The sequence below is a fragment of the Bombina bombina genome, chromosome 6 (genome assembly GCF_027579735.1).
Source record: "Bombina bombina isolate aBomBom1 chromosome 6, aBomBom1.pri, whole genome shotgun sequence".
NCBI lineage: Eukaryota > Metazoa > Chordata > Amphibia > Anura > Bombinatoridae > Bombina > Bombina bombina.
The window spans coordinates 982,787,749-982,808,917 of NC_069504.1; the positions used below are offsets into that span (position 1 = coordinate 982,787,749).

Below are 21,169 nucleotides of genomic sequence, written 5' to 3' on the forward strand. Positions count from 1 at the left end.
ACAAAACTTCTAGACTCTTGTCGGATACTTCATTCCGTTCCTCTTCCTTCCATAGCGCAGTGCATGGAAGTGATCGGTTTGATGGTAGCGGCAATGGACATAGTTCCTTTTGCGCGCATTCATCTAAGACCATTACAACTGTGCATGCTCAGTCAGTGGAATGGGGACTATACAGACTTGTCTCCGAAGATACAAGTAAATCAGAGGACCAGAGACTCACTCCGTTGGTGGCTGTCCCTGGACAACCTGTCACAAGGGATGACATTCCGCAGACCGGAGTGGGTCATCGTCACGACCGACGCCAGTCTGATGGGCTGGGGCGCGGTCTGGGGATCCCTGAAAGCTCAGGGTCTTTGGTCTCGGGAAGAATCTCTTCTACCGATAAATATTCTGGAACTGAGAGCGATATTCAATGCTCTCAAGGCTTGGCCTCAGCTAGCGAGGGCCAAGTTCATACGGTTTCAATCAGACAACATGACAACTGTTGCGTACATCAACCATCAGGGGGGAGCAAGGAGTTCCCTAGCGATGGAAGAAGTGACCAAAATCATTCTATGGGCGGAGTCTCACTCCTGCCACCTGTCTGCTATCCACATCCCAGGAGTGGAAAATTGGGAAGCGGATTTTCTGAGTCGTCAGACATTGCATCCGGGGGAGTGGGAACTCCATCCGGAAATCTTTGCCCAAGTCACTCAGCTGTGGGGCATTCCAGACATGGATCTGATGGCCTCTCGTCAGAACTTCAAAGTTCCTTGCTACGGGTCCAGATCCAGGGATCCCAAGGCGGCTCTAGTGGATGCACTAGTGGCACCTTGGACCTTCAAACTAGCTTATGTGTTCCCGCCATTTCCTCTCATCCCCAGGCTGGTAGCCAGGATCAATCAGGAGAGGGCGTCGGTGATCTTGATAGCTCCTGCGTGGCCACGCAGGACTTGGTATGCAGATCTGGTGAATATGTCATCGGCTCCACCTTGGAAGCTACCTTTGAGACGAGACCTTCTTGTTCAGGGTCCGTTCGAACATCCGAATCTGGTTTCACTCCAGCTGACTGCTTGGAGATTGAACGCTTGATCTTATCGAAGCGAGGGTTCTCAGATTCTGTTATCGATACTCTTGTTCAGGCCAGAAAGCCTGTAACTAGAAAGATTTACCACAAAATTTGGAAAAAATATATCTGTTGGTGTGAATCTAAAGGATTCCCTTGGGACAAGGTTAAGATTCCTAAGATTCTATCCTTCCTTCAAGAAGGATTGGAAAAAGGTTTATCTGCTAGTTCCCTGAAGGGACAGATTTCTGCCTTGTCTGTGTTACTTCACAAAAAGCTGGCAGCTGTGCCAGATGTTCAAGCCTTTGTTCAGGCTCTGGTTAGAATTAAGCCTGTTTACAAACCTTTGACTCCTCCTTGGAGTCTCAACTTAGTTCTTTCAGTTCTTCAGGGGGTTCCGTTTGAACCCCTACATTCCGTTGATATTAAGTTATTATCTTGGAAAGTTTTGTTTTTAGTTGCGATTTCTTCTGCTAGAAGAGTTTCAGAATTATCTGCTCTGCAGTGTTCTCCTCCTTATCTGGTGTTCCATGCAGATAAGGTGGTTTTACGTACTAAACCAGGTTTTCTTCCAAAAGTTGTTTCTAACAAAAACATTAACCAGGAGATTATCGTACCTTCTCTGTGTCCGAAACCAGTGTCAAAGAAGGAACGTTTGTTGCACAATCTGGATGTTGTTCACGCTCTAAAATTCTATTTAGATGCTACAAAGGATTTTAGACAAACATCTTCCTTGTTTGTTGTTTATTCCGGTAAAAGGAGAGGTCAAAAAGCAACTTCTACCTCTCTCTCTTTTTGGATTAAAAGCATCATCAGATTGGCTTACGAGACTGCCGGACGGCAGCCTCCCGAAAGAATCACGGCTCATTCCACTAGGGCTGTGGCTTCCACATGGGCCTTCAAGAACGAGGCTTCTGTTGATCAGATATGTAGGGCAGCGACTTGGTCTTCACTGCACACTTTTACCAAATTTTACAAGTTTGATACTTTTGCTTCTTCTGAGGCTATTTTTGGGAGAAAGGTTTTGCAAGCCGTGGTGCCTTCCATTTAGGTGACCTGATTTGCTCCCTCCCTTCATCCGTGTCCTAAAGCTTTGGTATTGGTTCCCACAAGTAAGGATGACGCCGTGGACCGGACACACCTATGTTGGAGAAAACAGAATTTATGTTTACCTGATAAATTACTTTCTCCAACGGTGTGTCCGGTCCACGGCCCGCCCTGGTTTTTTTAATCAGGTCTGATAATTTATTTTCTTTAACTACAGTCACCACGGTACCATATGGTTTCTCCTATGCAAATATTCCTCCTTAACGTCGGTCGAATGACTGGGGTAGGCGGAGCCTGGGAGGGATCATGTGACCAGCTTTGCTGGGCTCTTTGCCATTTCCTGTTGGGGAGGAGAGTATCCCACAAGTAAGGATGACGCCGTGGACCGGACACACCGTTGGAGAAAGTAATTTATCAGGTAAACATAAATTCTGTTTTTTTGTTGAACCTATTAAGTATTATCTTGTACTGTAACTACTTTTTATTCGAGGATAATTTTTACATGCAAGTAAAGGGTACTGCAATGGGGTCCAATGTCGCCCCTACCTATGCAAATCCATTTATGTCAACATTTGAAGAAAAATTTGTTTACCAAAATAAGATGTTTCTTCTATATGGCGCCACCTGGTGGCGGTATATAGATGATGTCTTTGGAATATGGTGGGGCGACATTGGATCCCTATTGGAGTTTGTGGAGGATCTGAATAGAGCCACCAGATGTATTAAATTTACCCTTACTTGGGACGAGCAATCAATCAACTTCCTGGACACTTTGGTCTATAAGGAAGGGGGAAGTCTTAAAACAGACTTGTATAGGAAAAGCACAGACAAGAATAGTCTATTACATTACACAAGTGCACATCCACCCTCTTTAATTAAATCTTTACCTAGAAGTCAAATGACAAGGGTTAAAAGAATTGTGTCAGATGAACAGCTTATTGATATAAGACTTGGTGAAATAGGAAAAAAGTTCAGAGACAGGGGCTATCCGGCTGATCTCATACATGATGAAATAAAGAGGGTTAAGAGTAACACACTAACCAGTAAAAATAAAATAAAATAGACAATAGAGAAGGTAGAATCATTTTTGTTTCAGAGTACAATAATCAGAGTTCAAAAATACAAAAAAATGTTAACAAATTCTGGTTTCTGTTAAAGGATTGTCATCCAGATACAGAGGTTATATGCCCGCATATAGGAAAGGTACCAGTATTAAAGACAAACTTGTAAGAGCAGACATTGGGAGTAAAAAATTAAAACAAGGCTATATTTCTGAAAAAGGTTTGGGTTGTTATCCCTGTCTAGGGTGTGCAAGTTGCAACAACATGGCCAAGGGCCGTAATTGCTCACTGACAAGTTAGTGTTATCAAGGGACAGCTGAGACTTGCCAGGGAGCAGCATAAGGAGAGTAAGTTTCAGCTACTGAGTACTTTGCTGCTGAAATAACCATATGCAGGAATAATAACCACAGCAGGGCTATCAGCAACAAGAAAAGAGTTATTGCTTCATTTTTGTGTTTTTACACTAATTATGAGAGAAACGGTTTACTTCTTTGCTTGGGCAATACCTGTATATTGTACACAGCCAGTATTATTACAGCCAATGATGTCAGGCTGCTCAACAGCTTATCTGCACGTTCTACAGCTAGCTTAGGAAAATAGCGAGCAAGTGGGGGAAGGGCCAATACCATAGTACTACACTCCTCATAACAAGAAATCAAAACACAGGCAAGTTCACTCTCAATTTTAACATCTTTAGCTGCAAATGCTTAATGCATTAAGGTCTTTACATCTGATATTAGATGTATTATGATTCTATCCCTCACCCTTTGGGTGGTCTCTCCAATATAAACCCACCCACATGGGCATTTAATCAAATAAATTGCATAATTGGTATTACAAGTGAAAAAGCCATTAATTTTATACACTTTACCAGTTAAAGGATGTGTAAATTATAATAAATTATCTCTGCAATATTAAGATGTATAAAGTTAGCGCTAAGATAATGTAATATAATTCTGCACTATGTGCAGAATTATATAACATTATTTTTTAGGTTTACTGCCCTTTTAAATGGAATGACTGTCTAGGTACAATACAAATTTAGAAGTTTCCATCTTTGTGTTATGAGCCAAATCAAATAATGGCTCAATTAGATAACGGGAGTAAAACAGAAACTTTTATTTACGCCATAAAGCCTCAGTGTGTGTAATGCATAAACACATCTCTGTATTTGAGTATTATTATAGCAACTAGTATTTCACAAGAAGTGTCTGTTTCTAGGTCTGCTTTCCTACTATATTATTATGACATCTACCTGAAAGTCCAGCAAGAGCTTCCTCACCTGCCTCAGTCTGAGCTTAACAAGAAGATAAGTGAAAGCTGGAAGCTGTTAAGTGTGGCTGAAAAAAGTTTTTATCTGGAGCGAGCAAAACTGGAGAAAGAGGGTCTGGATTCTGTGAGTGTTCAAACTTTGTTCTTTTTCTGGTGTGTTGTAATAATGTAATATTTCAAGACTGAATAAACACAGGGAGCTGTTTGGGCTCATTTATATTCCCTACTCTTTAATCTTAAAGAAGCAGTATAGTACAAATGAAACTTTAATGTTTCAGTTAGAACATGCAAATTTAAACAACTTTCCAATTTACTTTTATTATCTAATTTGCTTCATTATCTTGCTATCCATTGTTGAATACCTAGGTAGGCTGAAGAGCAGCAATACACTACAAGGAGCTAGTTGCTAATTGTGCTGATTGGTGGTTGCACATATATGCCTCTGGTTGTTGCCTTACCAGATATGATCAGCTAGCTCCCAGTAGTCCATGGCTGCTCATTCAACAAAGCATATCAAGAGAATGAAGCAAATTTGCTAAGAAGTAAATTAGAAAAGTTGTTTAAAACAGTGTGCTCTGTCTGAATCATGAAAGAAGAAAATTGGGTTTCATGTCCCTTTTACGTTTCTGTAGTTCTGTCAACATCTGCTAAAATGTCCAGTGAGATTGCATTTGAAGTGCTACATTTCCTAGATTTAAGCACAGTTGTAATGAGTGGTCATGTGACTTGTGACCCTGTGACAGCCTCCTAGATTTTAGCACAGAAATACAAATGGTTAGTCCTGAAACACCCCAAGTTTATTGATAGCATTGCAAACTGAAAGTGTTAATTTAGTTTATAAATCAAAGGAAATGTTTTGCACATATCTATCTTTGTTCATAAGCTAGAAAAGTTACCAGAAAAAAATAAAAATGCTCTCGCTACATTTTAGCATACCTATAATACACTGATTACAGTTATTTAGATAAATGTGTACTGTATAATCCAGCTAAAGCGGGTTCCAAAATGAGAACTATTATAGCTGAGAACGTAAGGTTTCCTGGTAAATTTATACTGTACAAACAGTTTGTGTGAAAATAGTATGAAATCACAAGTTCTCATGCATAAATCTCTCCCCAATTTAAGTTTGTAACTTTCTTTAGATGTCAGATTTTGGCATGTGATATTTTATTTAAAGAGATATGATAATTAAACATGTTCTTTGTGCCACGTAAAAAAAGGATTTTCAAACTGTATTGCTGTATTTGTTTTTTGAAAAATTAACGTTTCTGTGCTGAACAAGCCAATTTTTTTTTTCTGTGGGTGTTAATCCTGTCAGCCAGTGATCAGTTGATGCATAGAAATCAGTTGTACTTCATCCCAGGTTTACTTTAAATTAATAGGATTTACTTTTTCATGCCGAAAAATAGTTAAACATGTTAAACTGTTGCTCTTTAATATACAAGATAGAAATAATTACAATGTCCTAGTTTTTAAGCGACAAAACATTTTTCATAATGTTCCAATACTCCTGGGATTCAACTCCTGGCCACTAGATGGAGGAACAGATTCAAGATTACTTAATCTATCCCATCACTCTGGGTGTGTTAGTCTTATCTTTAACTCCCAGGTGGAAGTTAAAGAATTGAGGTGATCCAGATTGTTAGTTAAGACCGATCTGAGGCCCATTTTCCTCTCAGAACGCTGTTACTACTGCAAGTCAGAGGGGAGATTGGAGTGTGGGAAAGTGACAATCACTCCCAGTGAAGTAGTTGGTCACAAGCCTGCCACAGGTGTCCCTTAGCCGCCTCCTGTTGGTTTGTTAATATACTCCTTACATAGATCCTTTGCTGTGACGTACACAGCACTGGGTTGGCTATCTACTTGAAGCAGTCTATTTCTGCAGCTCTGGTTAAGCATGGTATCCTGGGTGCATCTGTAGATAAGTGAACAAATACATGCACTAACATTGCCCAAAGGTTATTAGCAGGTACACTATTCGTGAAGTACATCATAGCAGGAAACAATGTAATTTAAACTCTAGACTTAAAGGGACAGTCTAGACAACAATAAACTCTCATGATTCAGACAGGGCATGCAATTTTAAACATCTTTCCAATAAATTTTTATCATTAAACTTTCTTTGTTCTCTTAGCTTTCTTAGTTGAAAGCTAAACCTAGGTATGCTTATATGCTATTTTCTAAGCCATTGAAGGCTGCCTCTTATCCCAATGCATTTGACAGTTTTTTACAGCTTGATGACGTTAGTTCATGGGAGCCATATAGATAAAATTGTTCTCAAGCCTGGGGAATTACTTATGTGAGGGCACTGATTGGCTAAAATGCAAGTCTGTCAAAAGAGCTTAAATAAGGGGGGGTAATCTGCAAAGGCTTAGATACAATTTAATCACAGTGTTATATTATATTAATATAACAGTGTTGGTTATGCAAAACTGAGGAATGGGTAATAAAGGGATTATCTATATTTTTAAACAATAACAGTAGACTGTTCCTTTTGAAGTCTAATAGTTTATTTGAGACAGTTTCTTGGGCTCAGGAACTTTCTTTATGTAATGTTATCATTTTTTACTTTTGACAGTGAGTTTTCAGTTCTTTTATGCGCACCTTATTTCTCCAACATAGGTGTGTCCGGTCCACGGCGTCATCCTTACTTGTGGGATATTCTCTTCCCCAACAGGAAATGGCAAAGAGCCCAGCAAAGCTGGTCACATGATCCCTCCTAGGCTCCGCCTTCCCCAGTCATTCTCTTTGCCGTTGTACAGGCAACATCTCCACGGAGATGGCTTAGAGTTTTTTGGTGTTTAACTGTAGTTTTTATTATTCAATCAAGAGTTTGTTATTTTAAAATAGTGCTGGTATGTACTATTTACTCTGAAACAGAAAAGAGATGAAGATTTCTGTTTGTAAGAGGAAAATGATTTTAGCAACCGTTACTAAAATCGATGGCTGTTTCCACACAGGACTGTTGAGAGGAATTAACTTCAGTTGGGGGAAACAGTGAGCAGACTTTTGCTGCTTGAGGTATGACACATTTCTAACAAGACGATGTAATGCTGGAAGCTGTCATTTTCCCTATGGGATCCGGTAAGCCATTTTTATTACATAAGAAAAAAAGGGCTTCACAAGGGCTTTTAAGACTGTAGACATTTTCTGGGCTGAAATGATTGATATATAAGCATATTTTATACTTCATAGCTTTGAGGAATTATTTTATTCTTGGGAATTATGTAAAATAACCGGCAGGCACTGTATTGGACACCTTATTCTCTAGGGGCTTTCCCTAATCATAGGCAGAGCCTCATTTTCGCGCCTCTATTGCGCACTTGTTTTTGGGAAGCATGACATGCAGATGCATGTGTGAGGAGCTCTGATACATAGAAAAGACTTTCTGAAGGCGTCATTTGGTATCGTATTCCCCTTTGGGCTTGGTTGGGTCTCAGCAAAGCAGATACCAGGGACTGTAAAGGGGTTAAATATAAAAACGGCTCCGGTTCCGTTATTTTAAGAGTTAAAGCTTTCAAATTTGGTGTGCAATACTTTTAAGGCTTTAAGACACTGTGGTGAAATTTTGGTGAATTTTGAACAATTCCTTCATACTTTTTCACATTTGCAGTAATAAAGTGTGTTCAGTTTAAAATTTAAAGTGACAGTAACGGTTTTATTTTAAAACGTTTTTTGTACTTTGTTATCAAGTTTATGCCTGTTTAACATGTCTGAACTACCAGATAGACTGTGTTCTGTATGTGGGGAAGCCAAGGTTCCTTCTCATTTAAATAGATGTGATTTATGTGACACAAAATTTAGAGAAAATGATGCCCAAGATGATTCCTCAAGTGAGGGGAGTAAGCATGGTACTGCATCATCCCCTCCTTCGTCTACACCAGTCTTGCCCACACAGGAGGCCCCTAGTACATCTAGTGCGCCAATACTCCTTACTATGCAACAATTAACGGCTGTAATGGATAATTCTATCAAAAACATTTTAGCCAAAATGCCCACTTATCAGCGAAAAGCGCGACTGCTCTGTTTTAGAAAATACTGAAGAGCATGAGGACGCTGATGATATTGGTTCTGAAGTGCCCCTACACCAGTCTGAGGGGGCCAGGGAGGTTTTGTCTGAGGGAGAAATTTCAGATTCAGGGAAAATTTCTCAACAAGCTGAACCTGATGTGATTACATTTAAATTTAAATTGGAACATCTCCGCGCCCTGCTTAAGGAGGTGTTATCTACTCTGGATGATTGTGAGAATTTGGTCATTCCAGAGAAATTATGTAAAATGGACAAGTTCCTAGAGGTCCCGGGGCCCCCCGAAGCTTTTCCTATACCCAAGCGGGTGGCGGACATTGTAAATAAAGAATGGGAAAGGCCCGGCATACCTTTCGTCCCTCCCCCTATATTTAAGAAATTGTTTCCTATGGTCGACCCCAGAAAGGACTTATGGCAGACAGTCCCCAAGGTCGAGGGGGCGGTTTCTACTCTAAACAAACGCACCACTATACCCATAGAAGATAGTTGTGCTTTCAAAGATCTATGGATAAAAAATTAGAGGGTTTGCTTAAAAAGATGTTTGTTCAGCAAGGTTACCTTCTACAACCAATTTCATGCATTGTTCCTGTCACTACAGCAGCGTGTTTCTGGTTCGATGAACTAGAAAAGGCGCTCAATAAAGATTCTTCTTATGAGGAGATTTTGGACAGAATTCATGCTCTCAAATTGGCTAACTCTTTCACCCTAGACGCCACTTTGCAATTGGCTAGATTAGCGGCGAAAAATTCTGGGTTTGCTATTGTGGTGCGCAGAGCGCTTTGGCTAAAATCTTGGTCAGCGGATGCGTCTTCCAAGAACAAATTGCTTAACATTCCTTTCAAGGGGAAAACGCTGTTTGGCCCTGACTTGAAAGAGATTATTTCTGATATCACTGGGGGCAAGGGCCACGCCCTTCCGCAGGATAGGTCTTTCAAGGCCAAAAATAAACCTAATTTTCGTCCCTTTCGCAGAAAACGGACCAGCCCCAAGTGCTACGTCCTCTAAGCAAGAGGGTAATACTTCTCAAGCCAAGCCAGCCTGGAGGCCAATGCAAGGCTGGAACAAAGGTAAGCAGGCCAAGAAACCTGCCACTGCTACCAAGACAGCATGAGATGTTGGCCCCCGATCCGGGACCGGATCTGGTGGGGGGCAGACTCTCTCTCTTCGCTCAGGCTTGGGCAAGAGATGTTCTGGATCCTTGGGCGCTAGAAATAGTCTCCCAAGGTTATCTTCTGGAATTCAAGGGGCTTCCCCCAAGGGGGAGGTTCCACAGGTCTCAATTGTCTTCAGACCACATAAAAAAAACAGGCATTCTTACATTGTGTAGAAGACCTGTTAAAAATGGGAGTGATTCATCCTGTTCCATTAGGAGAACAAGGGATGGGGTTCTACTCCAATCTGTTCGTAGTTCCCAAAAAAGAGGGAACATTCAGACCAATCTTAGATCTCAAGATCCTAAACAAGTTTCTCAAGGTTCCATCGTTCAAAATGGAAACCATTCGAACAATTCTTCCTTCCATCCAGGAAGGTCAATTCATGACCACGGTGGATTTAAAGGATGCGTATCTACATATTCCTATCCACAAGGAACATCATCGGTTCCTAAGGTTCGCATTTCTGGACAAGCATTACCAGTTTGTGGCACTTCCGTTCGGATTAGCCACTGCTCCAAGAATTTTCACAAAGGTACTAGGGTCCCTTCTAGCGGTGCTAAGACCAAGGGGCATTGCAGTAGTACCTTACTTGGACGACATACTGATTCAAGCGTCGTCCCTTCCACAAGCAAAGGCTCACACGGACATTGTCCTGGCCTTTCTCAGATCTCACGGGTGGAAAGTGAACGTAGAAAAAAGTTCTCTATCTCCATCAACAAGGGTTCCCTTCTTGGGAACAGTAATTGACTCCTTAGAAATGAGGATCTTTCTGACAGAGGCCAGAAAATCAAAACTTCTAAACTCTTGTCAAATACTTCATTCTGTTCCTCTTCCTTCCATAGCGCAGTGCATGGAAGTAATAGGTTTGATGGTAGCGGCAATGGACATAGTTCCTTTTGCGCGAATTCATCTAAGACCATTACAACTGTGCATGCTCAGTCAGTGGAATGGGGATTATACAGACTTGTCTCTGACGATACAAGTAGATCAGAGGACCAGAGATTCACTCCGTTGGTGGCTGTCCCTGGACAACCTGTCACAGGGGATGAGCTTCCGCAGACCAGAGTGGGTCATTGTCACGACCGACGCCAGTCTGGTGGGCTGGGGCGCGGTCTGGGGACCCCTGAAAGCTCAGGGTCTTTGGTCTCGGGAAGAATCTCTTCTCCCGATAAATATTCTGGAACTGAGAGCGATATTCAATGCTCTCAAGGCTTGGCCTCAGCTAGCAAAGGCCAAATTCATACGGTTTCAATCAGACAACATGACGACTGTTGCATACATCAACCATCAGGGGGGAACAAGGAGTTCCCTGGCGATGGAAGAAGTGACCAAAATCATTCAATGGGCGGAGGCTCACTCCTGCCACTTGTCTGCAATCCACATCCCAGGAGTGGAAAATTGGGAAGCGGATTTTTCTGAGTCGTCAGACATTTCATCCGGGGGAGTGGGAACTCCATCCGGAAATCTTTGCCCAAATTACTCAATTGTGGGGCATTCCAGACATGGATCTGATGGCCTCTCGTCAGAACTTCAAGGTTCCTTGCTACGGGTCCAGATCCAGGGATCCCAAGGCGACTCTAGTAGATGCACTAGTAGCACCTTGGACCTTCAAACTAGCTTATGTATTCCCGCCGTTTCCTCTCATCCCCAGGCTGGTAGCCAGGATCAATCAGGAGAGGGCATCGGTGATCTTGATAGCTCCTGCGTGGCCACGCAGGACTTGGTATGCAGACCTGGTGAATATGTCATCGGCTCCACCATGGAAGCTACCTTTGAGACGAGACCTTCTTGTTCAAGGTCCGTTCGAACATCCGAATCTGGTCTCACTCCAACTGACTGCTTGGAGATTGAACGCTTGATCTTATCAAAGCGAGGGTTCTCAGATTCTGTCATTGATACTCTTGTTCAGGCCAGAAAGCCTGTAACTAGAAAAATCTACCACAAAATATGGAAAAAATATATCTGTTGGTGTGAATCTAAAGGATTCCCTTGGGACAAGATAAAAATTCCTAAGATTCTATCCTTTCTTCAAGAAGGTTTGGAGAAAGGATTATCTGCAAGTTCTCTGAAGGGACAGATTTCTGCCTTGTCTGTGTTACTTCACAAAAAGCTGGCAGCTGTGCCAGATGTTCAAGCCTTTGTTCAGGCTCTGGTTAGAATCAAGCCTGTTTACAAACCTTTGACTCCTCCTTGGAGTCTCAATTTAGTTCTTTCAGTTCTTCAGGGGGTTCCGTTTGAACCCTTACATTCCGTTGATATTAAGTTATTATCTTGGAAAGTTTTGTTTTTGGTTGCAATTTCTTCTGCTAGAAGAGTTTCAGAATTATCTGCTCTGCAGTGTTCTCCTCCTTATCTGGTGTTCCATGCAGATAAGGTGGTTTTGCGTACTAAACCTGGTTTTCTTCCGAAAGTTGTTTCTAACAAAAACATTAACCAGGAGATAGTCGTGCCTTCTTTGTGTCCGAATCCAGTTTCAAAGAAGGAACGTTTGTTGCACAATTTGGATGTAGTTCGTGCTCTAAAATTCTATTTAGATGCTACAAAGGATTTTAGACAAACATCTTCCTTGTTTGTTGTTTATTCTGGTAAAAGGAGAGGTCAAAAAGCAACTTCTACCTCTCTCTCTTTTTGGCTTAAAAGCATCATCAGATTGGCTTACGAGACTGCCGGAAGGCAGCCTCCTGAAAGAATCACAGCTCATTCCACTAGGGCTGTGGCTTCCACATGGGCCTTCAAGAACGAGGCTTCTGTTGATCAGATATGTAAGGCAGCGACTTGGTCTTCACTGCACACTTTTACTAAATTTTACAAATTTGATACTTTTGCTTCTTCTGAGGCTATTTTTGGGAGAAAGGTTTTGCAAGCCGTGGTGCCTTCCATCTAGGTGACCTGATTTGCTCCCTCCCTTCATCCGTGTCCTAAAGCTTTGGTATTGGTTCCCACAAGTAAGGATGACGCCGTGGACCGGACACACCTATGTTGGAGAAAACAGAATTTATGTTTACCTGATAAATTACTTTCTCCAACGGTGTGTCCGGTCCACGGCCCGCCCTGGTTTTTTAATCAGGTCTGATAATTTATTTTCTTTAAATACAGTCACCACGGTATCATATGATTTCTCCTATGCAAATATTCCTCCTTTACGTCGGTCGAATGACTGGGGAAGGCGGAGCCTAGGAGGGATCATGTGACCAGCTTTGCTGGGCTCTTTGCCATTTCCTGTTGGGGAAGAGAATATCCCACAAGTAAGGATGACGCCGTGGACCGGACACACCGTTGGAGAAAATAATTTATCAGGTAAACATAAATTCTGTTTTTAAATTGCGTGCTCTGCATATTTCCTTACTAAGATAGGGAGAGTCCCCGGCTTCATTCCTTACTGTTGGGAAATACAACACCTGGCCACCAGGAGGAGGCAAAGACACCCCAGCCAAAGGCTTAAATGTCCCTCCCACTTCCTCATTACCCCAGTCATTCCTCGTCACGTTTGGAGGTGGCAGACGATTCGGAGAGTCCTGAAAAAGGGTATCTGCCCTTCGAGATAGGACTGGAGTTTTAAGAAGTCATGTCAACCTCTCAGTGAGCGTATTGATGAAAGTTAGAGTCTGGAGATGCGAAATCATCCAGACTACTGCTAACAGCTCCTAAGCAATCAGTGTTGACGAGTTTCACTGCCTGCTTTCTCTCAAGTCCATGTCAGGAAAGCTGCTATAAGACTGTCACACTTGAGAGGCTGTGTTCTGTTCCATAGCATGGATCCTGGAGGTAAGATCGTTTCAATTTTTACACATAAAACGCTATAACAGGGTCACAGTGTGGCTCCTTTATACCTTGATAGGATCCAGGGTTAATATCCGCTTAATGGGGTTTATTGAACAGTTGGGGTTAATTAATCAGTGTATTAATTATTTACATGCTGCTTTGTGTGATTTTTTTATCCTGGGCTGATAGACTGTGTTTTTGTCTGGAACAAACAGGTTTCACTTTTAAGTTTCACTTTAGTTTTTGAAAGTGTTGCACAGCTCCTATTACTTGCTGTACTTGTAATAACAGGGGAAGTACTGTCTTGCACTCCATGTGACCGGGTGTGGTCTATGCTCATTTTCTCCATTCCGGTTGAGACTTGAACCTGAGGAGAGCGTTTCCTCTGTTAGCTATCTGGGTCTAGGAGGTGGTGAGTGCCCAAGCCATTGGGAGTATAAAGGTGCATTTTTCTATAATAACATTTTCTTTAATTTGTGTCCTTCTGTGGGTATAACCTGAGCTATGCAGGACTCTGAAATGTTAGAAGGTACTCCTTCTGTACTAAATTATACCTGTTTATATTGTGAGGAGGCCTTGGTTTTCCCGCCAACTCAATTATGTTCCACATGCCTTAACACCGTTATAAAGTCTAAGAACGGAGACAAGCCTGCTAAGGCTCTTAGTCCCTCTGAGCCGTCTACCTCTCAGGACTCGGCATCCCGTAAGATTACTACCCTTGCTACTTTATCCACTCCACCTGCAGTTCCCAGTAGCACATCTAATCCTGCATCCGGAGAGGGCCTTCGTCCTGTGGACTTTGCTGCGCAGTTACAAATGGCGGTGTCTGCGGCCCGCATTGCGTTACCTCGCTCTAACAAACGCAAGAGAAAGGTTAAACATAGCACTCCTGACCTGGAGTTGTAATGTTAGTGTAAGACAGGTTAGGCCCTCTCTGCATCGACCATCGATGGGGCCGATCGTTGGTGGGTGGGAGCTGCAGCAGGGAGGCGGAGTGGGCGGCCCATCGATGTACACATCCGGCTTTTCTTCCCGGGATCTTACAGTTACGTGTTGCGGCGGGGGGGACGCAACAGCTGCACGCGCTGCATTTACCCAGCTACTAATAGTAATCTATGGGAAGGAGGGAGAGGGTGGAAGTAAAATGTACTGGGCAAGGGATCTGGGAGGGGAAGGGTGGGAAGGGTATTGAAGGGGGGCAACTACCCTACAGAAAATATACATTTTTACATTTAATAAAAAAACAAAACATATTTTGTGGCAAATTGGGTACTGGCAGACCGGATTAGTCATTGCTGGCATGTGAAAAGAGGATCTCCTTGTGGGGGAAGCTGCTCTGGCTGTGAAAAGAAAAAAAGGTAAGTTTTTAATCAAAACGGCTGCTTTGTAAACTTTAATGAATGCCCCTTTTTTTAATTGTATTTTTAAAAAAACGGGCTTTCATTCATCAAAGTTTACCTTTACTTTAAGATGGCGGTGACAATTGTGAGGTGGGGGAGGGAAGAGAGCTGTTTGAGGGGGTCAGGGTGGGATGTGTCAGGTGGGAGACTGATCTCTACACTAAAGCTAAATATTAACCCTACAAGCTACCTAATTAACCCCTTAACTGCTGGGCATAATGCAAGTGTGGTGCACAGCAGCATTTAGCGGCCTTCTAATTACCAAACCGCAACGCCAAAGCCATATATGTCTGCTATTTCTGAACAAAGGGGATACCATAGAAGCATTTAGAACCATTTGTGCCATAATTGCACAAGCTGTTTGTTAATTATTTCAGTAAGAAACCTAAAATTGTGAAAAATGGGCCTATATCAATACTTTGGGTTGTATACTACACTAAAGCTAAAATTAACCCTACAACCTACCTAATTAACCACTTAAATGCTGGGCATTCTATTGGCTGTTCCGATCAGCCAATAGAATGCAAGCTCAATCTGATTGGCTGATTGGATCAGCCAATCGGATTGAACTTGATTCTGATTGGCTGATTCCATCAGCCAATCAGAATATTCCTACCTTAATTCCGATTGGCTGATAGAATCCTATCAGCCAATCGGAATTCGAGGGACGCCATCTTGGATGACGTCATTTAAAGGAACCGTCATTCGTCGTTCAGTCGTCGGCCAGGATGGATGTTCCGCGGTGGAGGTCTTCAGGATGCTGCCGCTTCGCTCCGGATGGATGCCGCTTGGATGAAGACTTCAATCGGATGGAAGACCTCTTCTCGCCCGCTTGGATGAAGACTTCAGCCGGATCATGGACCTCTTCAGCCCCCCGCTTGGGCTTGGATCAGGACATCGGAGGAGCTCTTCTGGACCGATCGGTGAACCTGGTATGGTGAAGACAAGGTAGGATGATCTTCAGGGGCTTAGTGTTAGGTTTATTTAAGGGGGGTTTGGGTTAGATTAGGGGTATGTGGGTGGTGGGTTGTAATGTTGGGGGGCTTGGGTATTGTATGTTTTTTTTTATAGGCAAAATTTCTTGGGGCATGCCCCGCAAAGGGCCCTGTTCAGGGCTGGTAAGGTAAAAGAGCTTTGAACTTTAGTAATTTAGAATAGGGTAGGGCATTTTTTTATTTTGGGGGGCTTTGTTATTTTATTAGGGGGCTTAGAGTAGGTGTAATTAGTTTAAATTGTTGTAATATTTTTCTTATGTTTGTAAATATTTTTTTATTTTTTGTAACTTAGTTCTTTTTTATTTTTTGTACTTTAGCTAGTTTATTTAATTGTATTTATTTGTAGCAATTGTATTTAATTAATTTATTGATAGTGTAGTGTTAGGTTAATTGTAGGTAATTGTAGGTAGTTTATTTAATTAATTTATTGATAGTCTAGTGTTAGGTTTATTTGTAACTTAGGTTAGGATTTATTTTACAGGTAAATTTGTAATTATTTTAGCTATTAAATAGTTCTTAACTATTTAATAGCTATTGTACCTGGTTAAAATAAATACAAAGTTACCTGTAAAATAAATATAAATCCTAAAATAGCTATAATATAATTATAATTTATATTGTAGCTATATTAGGATTTATTTTACAGGTAAGTATTTAGCTTTAAATAGGAATCATTTATTTAATAAGAGTTAATTAATTTCGTTAGATTTAAATTATATTTAACTTAGGGGGGTGTTAGTATTAGGGTTAGACTTAGCTTTAGGGGTTAATACATTTATTAGAATAGCGGCGAGATTCGGTCGGCAGATTAGGGTTTAATAATTGAAGTTAGGTGTCGGCGATGTTAGGGAGGGCAGATTAGGGGTTAATACTATTTATGATAGGGTTAGTGAGGCGGATTAGGGGTTAATAACTTTATTATAGTAGCGCTCAGGGTCCGGTCGGCAGATTAGGGGTTAATAAGTGTAGGCAGGTGGAGGCGACGTTGTGGGGGGCAGATTAGGGGTTAATAAATATAATATAGGGGTCGGCGATGTTAGGGCAGCAGATTAGGGGTACATAGGGATAATGTAACTAGCGGCGGTTTACGGAGCGGCAGATTAGGGGTTAATAATAATATGCAGGGGTCAGCGATAGCGGGGGCGGCAGATTAGGGGTTAATAAGTGTAAGGTTAGGGGTGTTTAGACTCGGGGTACATGTTAGAGTGTTAAGTGCAGACGTAGGAAGGGTTACCGCATAGCAAACAATGGGGCTGCGTTAGGAGCTGAATGCGGCTTTTTTGCAGGTGTTTGGTTTTTTTTCAGCTCAAACAGCCCCATTGTTTCCTATGGGGGAATCGTGCACGAGCACGTTTTTGAGGCTGGCCGCGTCCGTAAGCAACTCTGATATCGAGAGTTGAAGCTGCGTTAAAAATCCTCTACGCTCCTTTTTTGTAGCCTAACGCAGCCTTTATGTGGACTCTCGATACCAGAGTTATTTTTATGGTGCGGCCAGAAAAAAGCCGGTGTTAGTTTTTCGGGTCGTTACCGACAAAACTCCAAATCTAGGCCGAAAGTTGCCTAAAATTGCATGCTCTATCTGAATCATGAAAGAAAAAAATTGGGTTTCGTGTCCCTTTAAGTAAATTGTGCAAATGTGAGTTTTTAATGTTTGCATACCTTGGTAATATAAGATGAGTTAGAGCAGTGGAAGCGTTCTTGGTGAGAAGCTTGCCCGAGGATATGCTTACAAGATGAGGCTGGAGGAGAACCCTCAACTCACTCACTCCCTCAACTCCTTCCCTTTTTTATTTCCCTTCCTCTCTTCCTTCTTTCCCTTCCTCCCTTCCTCCCTTCTTTCTCTCAACTCCCTCCCTTGCTCCCTTCTTTCTCTCCTTTCTTTCCCTCCCCTTTTCTCCTCCTCCACTTTTCTCCTATCCCTCCCCAATTTTCTCTCTGTTTCTTTCCCTCCCTCCCTCCCCTCCCTCCCTTCCTCCCTCCTCCCTCCCTCCCTTCCTCCCTCCCTCCCTCCCTTCCTCCCTCCCTCCCTTCCTTCTTTTCTTTCCCTCCCTTCCTTCTTTTCTTTCCCTCCCTTTTCTCCCCTCACCTTTTTTTCTATCCCTTCTCTCAGGAAGAAAATGGTATGAGATGCATGCAAATTCAACCCAGCTGTATGCAAGTGTTTTGCTAGCCCATTTTCTTTTTAAATTGTTATGGAAAAAAAAAACATTTATACACTGACACAAAAAAAGGGCCTAAAACCATTGGGGGGGGATGCAGAATTTTGAGTGCCTAGGGCAGCACAAACCTAAATACGCCACTGAGTTAGAGGGATTTTTGTGCAAGCATTTGTGTTTTTAGTTGTTTTCCTATAGCATTTCTTATGTGCATAAGCTTGATAATGTTGCAGCTGACAGCAATTAAAATGCGTATATAGTCTCTAAAAATAATTATAATGAACAAAATACTGAATTGACATAATTGGTCAGCCTGTTTTAAATGGCTTCAGCGTATAATGTTCATGTCTTCAGGGTATGAATAATTAGCAGCTGTTCATATTATATCCATCATCATTCTTGTTCAAAATATTTACCTTTTAAAGTTTTCTTCTGTCTCATGAAGACTTATTTTCCCCTATAACTGTTTGCAGTAGCACATGACAGGTATCCATAATTGCAAGGCATTTAGTTTGTACTTTAGACACACACAGTAATCTGTTGTAATAAAAAGTGGGCAGGGCTGCCAGGTGTAGCCAGTGCAGCAGCAAACTTGTCTGTTCCACACGCCAAAAGATAGATAAAAATCCAGAATAGAGAGGCGCACTGTAGCTCACAAAGGAAAGTCCAAATACTTGAGTAAAAAATAACTTGAAGCTTTATTTCAATCAATTAAAACCATATAGGTTCTGCACACATAAAAGCACCAGTATGTGCAATCAAAGTCCTACGCAGACGCTTTTCATGCGCATGCACACTTGGTCACTGCATACCTGTGACCAGATTGCACGGAGATTTGTAATCAAATTCTTAAAGGTACAGATTATTTGTTACATACATCATGTTATACCTGTGCTTAGGCTCATATGCTCAAAAACAATCAGAGTTTTGCCATCCTCATTTAATTTAAGAAATATATGAAACATATATATTTGTGGATATTAAGTGATAGTTTTGCGTATTCAATTTGTAACACATTTTCTACACAAAATTCCATAAGTATAAATAAAGATATAATTCACTATATTAAAAAGATGTAATTTGTAATACTTGTGTGAATAGATCCAAGTCTCTTCTCATATTTATGCCTAGAGGACTAGATGTTTTTAAAGAAAAGATATACCTCTCTTATTTTTTAACTTGTCTTCTCTGTTTCCTCCTCTTTTCCATATTAGAATGTGGTCAATGCCCTGTAAAGTAAGAGATGTAATGTCTGAGTTATGAAATGTTTTGAAGTGTCTAGAGATAGGAGTGTCTGACTCAGGATCTTCAATAGAACTTAAATGCTCCAAAAATCTATCTTTTATGCCCTTTTCATTTTCCCTATATACTGTTTCTTGCAAAGTTGGCATGCTAGAAGATAAACTACATAAATAATATTGCTCTTTCTTGACTTTTGTTTTTTCTCCCAGAGCATCATTCGTATAGTCTAAATTCTTCTTTCATTATGGGGGTTTAATATAAAGAAACCTATATATTAGGGATACCATTGTCAGACTTATGGTGCAGAGAAAGGAAACTGCACACTTTACTGGGAAACTGGTTCTTGATTGTGTAAATTAGAGGAGGCATTTTATGAAAACCATTTATGTAGAGGTGGTAGTGTTGTGTATCATGTGGTAAATAGTAGAGTTAGGGGTCCAGCTGTGGAAAGGGGGGACAGGTAATTAGTTACAATTAAAAACGACAGTAAGGGGGGGCGTGTCTGGCAATCGACCAAGATGGCTGCTTGTTAAATCTTGTCTGACTGTTGGAGCTGATAAAACTGCTGTTTGTCTCTCTAAAAACTCTTAGACCTTATCCTTTACACTAGAGCTGAGACAAGCATTATTCCCTGGAACCAGATATATTCGACATTGGTACACCAATAAGAATAAGCAGCCTGGAATAGAGAAGGTACGCAGCAGAGGTCTTGGAGCGGCCTATACCTCTCTCTACCCTCCACTAATCTGATTAATCAGGATATCCAGCCAGTTGTGCTGAAGTAAAAATACCTACTGGAATTAATTATGGATGACCATTTAAGCTACAGAATTACAGAGCTACTAAGTGCTCACTTTTCTCGTGTTGAGGAGGAAGTGACAAAAGTTTTCCGCAAATTTGTGGCAGAGATAACTACCGAAAGAACGACTGGCCTAATGAAAGCTTATCATTTGAGAGCTGAGGGGGTTTCATTGTATCAGTCATCTATAACCGAGGTGGCTTCCCCTAAAGAATTGGAGAAAACATTTGATAGCCAGGAGTCTGACACCACAACCCGACATGAGGCACTATCACAACAGGGGATTCATGAGCATGAGTCATTCCGGTGAGTGACGCAGAATGCAGTACCATATAATACAGCAAGATGACCACCTCAGACGATATAGCTGTTGAGAGTCAAACATCTCCTGTAAAGCTTAACGGTTCACTGCGCACCATACTAAGGAGAAACCTTGGACCTTGTCCCCCCTGTCAAAGGAAGCGGCACCGGAACTTGCTTCGGACTTCTTGAGGGACAGCTATTCGAGCAGAACCCACTGTATACCCCGTTCTCTTCATATTCCCAGGGCGGAGCGGCCGGCCCCGCCCTATATTAGAACAGCTGACAAAGGAGACTATGATAATTTTGGAGGCTATCAGAGACTACTCCGGACTGACTCTATCTTCGATGGGGCAGTTTAAGATCCCTTACCTACTGATGGCTAAGAAAGCTGGAATTGGATAGACTTCTGGAAAACCAGGGACTGTTAGGGAGACTGATAAAGTACTGGTTCTATATCCCTTCCTGATACGTTCACAATAACTGAATAGCCAATGACGACCTCACAGTCTGTATTATTTTATAGAATTTTATAGCTGAAAATTTTACTTTTAGTTAAGATGATTTACATTTTATTCAGAGGTATGTGTGAGTTGTCAGTAAGATGACCGTTGTTGATTTTTATATACATATAAGCAATACAGCTAAGGTCTACGCTTAATTATACTCATCTTCCTGCTTTCTCTAGCCTCCAGCGTCGTACTAGTGCAGGTATTGAGGGTACTTATTTGATAACATCTAGTTTCCATTCAAATTATTTGTGTAATGTCGGTCCCATTAGAACTATATCACCCCATTACTTATATATACTTATACAATATCTAGATTTCATTTCCTCAGTTTACACGTAGTAATGAGACCCTTTAATATTCCCCCACATTGATGGGGACCTATACGTGCCTATGCTTG

At 41.5% G+C, this 21,169-nt stretch overlaps 1 protein-coding gene across 1 annotated transcript in view; it reads left to right on the plus strand.

Moving 5' to 3' along the window:
- HMGXB3 (HMG-box containing 3) overlaps nt 1-21,169 on the plus strand; it is a 517,423-nt gene that overhangs the window by 138,683 nt on the left and 357,571 nt on the right. The window contains exon 4 of the mRNA XM_053718650.1: nt 4,375-4,549. Within this exon, the coding sequence (XP_053574625.1) occupies nt 4,375-4,549 (175 nt within the window). The remainder of the gene's footprint in view (nt 1-4,374; nt 4,550-21,169) is intronic.